The sequence below is a fragment of the Saccostrea cucullata genome, unplaced genomic scaffold (assembly GCF_032062105.1).
Source record: "Saccostrea cucullata isolate Sc308-1 unplaced genomic scaffold, CSIRO_AGI_Scuc_v1 ctg108, whole genome shotgun sequence".
Lineage (NCBI taxonomy): Eukaryota > Metazoa > Mollusca > Bivalvia > Ostreida > Ostreidae > Saccostrea > Saccostrea cuccullata.
In genome coordinates, this window is record NW_026935861.1 from 176488 (window position 1) to 182487 (window position 6000).

Here is a 6000-nt window from a genome sequence, read left to right on the forward strand (position 1 = left end):
CCCTAATGAGGTACAATACCTGTATAAGGTGACTTCTGGTCCTTTATTGATGTTCAATATTAGGTGTCTTATTGTCCCCTTACTGATGTACAATATAAGGTGTCCTCTGGTCCTCCAAATGATGTACAATATAAAATGACCTCTGGTCCCCTTATTGTTGTACAATACAAAGTGACCTCTAGTCCCCCTACTGATGTACAATACATGTATAAGGTGAACTCTGGACTCCTTATTGATATTCAATATACATGTACCCGTATAAGGTGACTTCTTGTCCCCTTGCTGATGTATAATATATGGTGACCTCTGGTCCCTCTACTGATGTACAATATAAAATGACCTCAAGTCCCCCTAATGATGTATAATACATCTATAAGGTGACCTCTGGTCCCCCTACTAATGTACAATATAAAGTGCCCTCTGATCCCCCTACTGATTTACAATATAAGGTGACCTCTAGTCCCCCTTCTGATGTAGAGTGCAAAATAAAGTGACCTCTGGTCCCCCTCCTGGTGTACGATATAAGGTATCTCTGGTCCCATTACTGATGTGGAGTATAAGGTGACCTCTGGTCTTCCTGTTGATGTACAGTATAAGGTGACCCCTGGTCCCCCTACTGATGTACAATATAAGGTGACCTCTGGTCCCCCTACTAATGTGCAATATAAGGTGTCTTCTCTTCCCCCTACTGATGTACAATATAAGGTGACCTCTGGTCCCCCTACTGATGTACAATATAGGGTGTCCTCTGGTCCCCCTACTGATGTACAATATAAGGTGTCCTCTCTTCCCCCTACTGATGTACAATATAAGGTGACCTCTGGTCCCCCTACTAATGTACAATATAAGATGTCCTCTCTTCCCCCTACTGGTGTACGATATAAGGTATCTCTGGTCCCATTACTGATGTTGAGTATAAGGTGACCTCTGGTCTTCCTGTTGATGTACAGTATAAGGTGACCCCTGGTCCCCCTACTGATGTACAATATAAGGTGACCTCTGGTCCCCCTACTAATGTGCAATATAAGGTGTCTTCTCTTCCCCCTACTGATGTACAATATAAGGTGACCTCTGGTCCCCCTACTGATGTACAATATATAAGGTGTCCTCTCTTCCCCCTACTGATGTACAATATAAGGTGACCTCTGGTCCCCCTACTAATGCACAATATAAGATGTCCTCTCTTCCCCCTACTTTTGTACGGTATAAGGTGACCTCTGGACCTCTTACTGATGTACAATATAAGGTGACGTCTGGCCCCCTATTAAATTAAAATGAAAGGTGACTTATGATCGCTCTAATGATATGCAATATAACGATAGGGTAAGGTAAGGTACAGTATAATGTAAGGTTACCTCTGGTCCCTCTAATTACTTTCATGTTTCTGCTAATATATATATGAGAAAGTAGATCTGTGTAAATTAAATTATAAATATAATTATTTTGGAGTAAGACAAAAACAACTGTCTATCATATAAAATTCAATTAATATATAAGGTGACCTGAGGTCTCCGTATTGATATCGATGAAATTACTTTTGTGCCTTTAATGCCTGAAGAGTTCCAAAAATGTTTTATTACTACGCAAAATGACGAACTATTTGCGGGGGACCTCAGGGCCTAGTTCAGCGTACGTTTTATCCTTCTGCGTGTACTCCTGCCTTGGAAAGTATGAGCCTGGGGACCAGGCTAATCAAAGTTAACGTGATTTGCCGCTAGATGGCGATCGCAAATTCCCTTCCGCCTCAGATGAGCGGTACCAATAGAGCGGAGGCTAAGCCTCCGTCTAAAAATGAGTGAAAACGAAAGCTTGTAAGAATATCGAAACAATTATTTTAAAATATCAGTAATTATAGTTTTCCACGTTTGTTTTAAATTCAAACAGCTAATAAAACTTGAATCTATTGCTTAGAACCCTCGAAATGAAATTTACAATAAGGTGTACTTGACAAAAACATCAAAGGTCTGAGAAGAGCAAAAAATTGCGAGAGTACAAAGACAGATTTATATGTAATTTTCTGAATCTTGTTGATCAAATTCGTATTTGGGGAGGCAGTTTAATTTCTGGAAGAGTCTAGAAAGCAATTTTTTGCAAAAAAAAAATCGAAAGGTTAATGAGAGGAAGGAATCAGAATCAGGAATCTACTATATTAAATTTCTTGATGACAGCGTCCAAACAATCACGCCCTGAAGAGAAAAGGTGATTTTGGGATAAACAAAAAGTTAATTTTTTCACATTTACAATATTCGCTAGATCTTAGGCCTTTTGACTTGTTTCATTTTTAAAACATGAAAAAACACATTTAAATCATGTTTGTGTTGTGATTCCTGACTTAATGGAATTTAAGTATTTCTCGGAAAGATGAGAATGTTTTATCATCAAAGTGTAATTTTAAGATTTAGTGGTTCTTTGCTACATATTTTTGTAAACCAAAAAATGTATATCTTAAGGCAAACTTTAAGAATTATCTTTTTAAAAAATGGATCAAGGACCCTTTCATATTGAAAAATTTGCTAAAGTATGAGAAAATGATCTTTTTTATTCTCTATAGTGCTTTTTCATTGGCAAATAATTGCAGTCTATGCGAGATTTTTATAAATTGTAGGGATTTTACATTTAGGATACTTTAATATTAGAATATTAGATGAAATACATGTATCAAAGAAAAATTGGATATAACTGGGATTTAATCTTTCACTTCATATTTGTCGGACTATAGGCACTTCGTCCGTCTTATCCTCCCAGTTTCTTTCTATCAACATGCCTACACCGGTATTTTCATTTTCATTCTTAAAGACTCAAAATAAAAGTAACAATTTACAGTTTGAACGAATTCTAAAATATGTTTACAACTTACATATTTTTCAAAAGACATTTAATTGAATGCTGACTGGTGAGTTTTGTACCATATATTAGGCCATTATTTAATCATAGTTGACTATCGATTTATTTTTTTAACTCTATAATCATGACAATGAACACATTGCAGTTATGATCGGGCGACAAGAGATTCTTACTCCTCCATGGCACCTAATCCGATCTCTGATGTTTTAGTGTCCCGTGTTTGCTCTGCTCCAAATTTGTATAGTTTAGATAAACTTTTATCCTCATATTTCATATACTGATAAACAAATTAGATTAGAAATGTAGAAAAACCGTCTTTTCTTTTTTAAAGATTATGGCAATACTTTTCTTTGCATTACAAAACGCCTATATTTCTTACAATGAAGCGCATTGAAGTGGTAAAATTTTCTGTTTGGATGAAACGTTCTAAGTCATGTTTTGAATGTCAATTACAACATAATGACACGCCCATATTTTTAGAAACGAGAAAGAAATATTCGTCATAATGTTTTAGGACACCCCATTCTTCGCTACAGCAATATGAGTTACACTGAAATGCAGCTTTAAAAACATTAGAATAGAGCGTTAGAGACTCTCCACTTCTGTTACAGTAAAACTCAAATTGCAACGAATATGTACACATTTTTGAACTTATCATGTCTGTTGAAGTTACCACAACACATGTTTCGGTCGAACACGTGTTTACTCGGTATTTATTAAGACCGTCAATTTCAATGGCTATTATATTTATGGAAAACCTGTTCTACAGGTATTCGCATAAAGAAATGGGCGTGTCATAAGATGACAATAAACGTTCTAAAGATAGCTCAAAATGTTCCATTCGAACGGAAAATTGTACCACTTCAATGCGCTTCATTACAAAATATATTCAAATATTATTTTTTATGTGATTTACTTTCACCCAAAGTTTTAATGAAACCAAGCCTTTCCATTTTGAAAGAAGGGTTGTGTATGTGTGTGTGTGTGTGTGTGTGTGTGTGTGTGTGTTTTTCTTTTTTGTAACTGATAGTGCTTTACCATTACAACTCTTATTTTGGTCCCCCAATGAACATAGCAAACCCCTATTGGCATAAATATGGTTCCCCATTTCCTTTCTATTATTTGACTGTCTACAAGTTTGAAAATGGTTGTTTGGACATGTGCATATTATCCACAGTTTAAAGAGTAAATTTAATGATTTTGTATTAATTTTCCTGCAGGCTGGAATTAAAAATGAACGTTTGAATATAGTATTGGAACCAGAAGCAGCATCGATCTACTGTCAGTATTTACAGATTGCTAGAAATGCAATAAATTACGACTCATGCGACCTAGGAGTACTCAGAGCCGGAACTAAATACATTCTTCTTGATTTAGGAGGTACTTCTAATGCCTCTTAACCTTGCCTCTCATACTTTATCTTATCTTATTGTGGGTGAATATCATAAAAGGTAGAGGAAGGTCGGGTATCACATCAGATCTACCTACTATATGTATAAATGGATCCTAGTACATTGTTTGAACCTTTTTGTGGGTAGCAAGTATGATCAAAGAGAATTTATTTAGATTTGTTCGAAAATTTTAAGAAACCGGTCCTAGGGAATACACTTCTCAGAATCAAGAATTTCTTTTGTAGGTGGTACTGCTGACATCACAGTACACCAGAAGTGTGAGGACAATACTCTAGAGGAAGTCCTTCCTGCCAGCAGTGGTCCGTGGGGAGGAAAATCCGTGGACGACGCCTTCATAAAATTTCTGACAGAATTGGTGGGCGAATCGGCAATGACAACATTGAAGCAAGAGTACATAGATGATTATTTGGAAATTATGAGAGGGTTCGAAACAAAGAAAAGAACTAGAATGCCAAACAAACTAGGAATGACAATTATGCATTTACCAATCTCCTTTTATAGCTTGTGTGCTAAAATGCATCATGTCAAAGATTTTAAAGCAATTATTGAGAAAAATGCAATGCATAAAGATAATGTCAAATATAGTGGAGGAAAATTAAAGTGGAGCAATAAGTACTTCGCCGGATTTTTCAAGAAAACCATTGACAGCATTGTGAAACATATTGACGAATTGTTTGATGAGAATGAAGTGAGAGATGTAGACATTATTGTAATGGTGGGATGTTTCTCGGAATGCACGCTTGTCCAAGACGCCATTAAGAAAAACTTCGAACATAAAAAAGTTATCGTTCCGGAAGAAGCAGGGTTAGCTGTGGTAAAGGGCGCCGTGTATTTTGGTCACATCCCTGATGCTAGCTCGCGGAGATCAGCGCAGTATACGTACGGAATCCAGACATGGCCAGAATTTAGGCCAGGGTTTCATCTTGAGTCGAAAAAAGTCAACGTTAGTGGATCCGTGCGGTGTAAAGACGTCTTCTTCAAGCTCGTTACTAAAGGCGAAAAGATCTTTACAGGATTAGCCAAGTCCCAGTTCGTCCAGGCTCTTACTTGTAAGAAAAATTACCTTGAATGTGCTTTATATATTTCCGATAAGAAGGACCCAGTATATGTTGACGAACCCGAATGCAGATTGATCGGAATCCATCAGATTCCATTATCGGCAGATGAGAATCAGCCATTGTATGAAATAGAGGAATCTTTAATTTTTGGAGAGACGGAGTTAACATTTAGAGCAAGAGATTTACTCACCGGTGTACAACGTGAGGTTACTTTTGATCTCCTAAAAGAATAGTCACTAGGCAGTAATTAAGCATTCCAACCATGCTTGTAATTTGCTGACTTTTTGTGAAACACTTCTCTAGAGGAATCTACCTTCTGACTGTTAGTAGTAGTAAAATTGATTACTCAGTATCACCGAATTTAATAAAATATCATTTTTTGTGACAATTGAATTATAACATTTCATTTATGCATTTTGACACATCTGTACTGAAATCTCAAATGAGTTTGTTTGATCACCCCGACGTTTTTCCAGTGTCTGCTTACGTGTCCGTCAGTCATGAAGATCTTGGCTTCGTCTTAAAAACAACTTGGCATCTTTTAACCGAAATTGACACAAGGTGACAAAGTGTTATTCATTGAATAAAGCGGATTCTTTATCTTTCAGATGAACTGCAAATTTGCTAATGTTGTCTAGTGAATATCTGTCTGTACTTGTTTATGTTGATGAAACAAGGGATATCTT

At 36.5% G+C, this 6000-nt stretch overlaps 1 protein-coding gene across 1 annotated transcript in view; it reads left to right on the forward strand.

The window, feature by feature from the left end:
* Positions 1 to 5547, forward strand: part of LOC134244026 (heat shock 70 kDa protein 12B-like) — a 28846-nt gene extending 23299 nt beyond the window's left edge. Inside the window, exons 3-4 of the mRNA XM_062726278.1 lie at positions 4065 to 4224; positions 4481 to 5547. Of these exons, the coding sequence (XP_062582262.1) occupies positions 4065 to 4224; positions 4481 to 5547 (1227 nt within the window). The remainder of the gene's footprint in view (positions 1 to 4064; positions 4225 to 4480) is intronic.
* Positions 5548 to 6000: the final 453 nt, after the last annotated feature.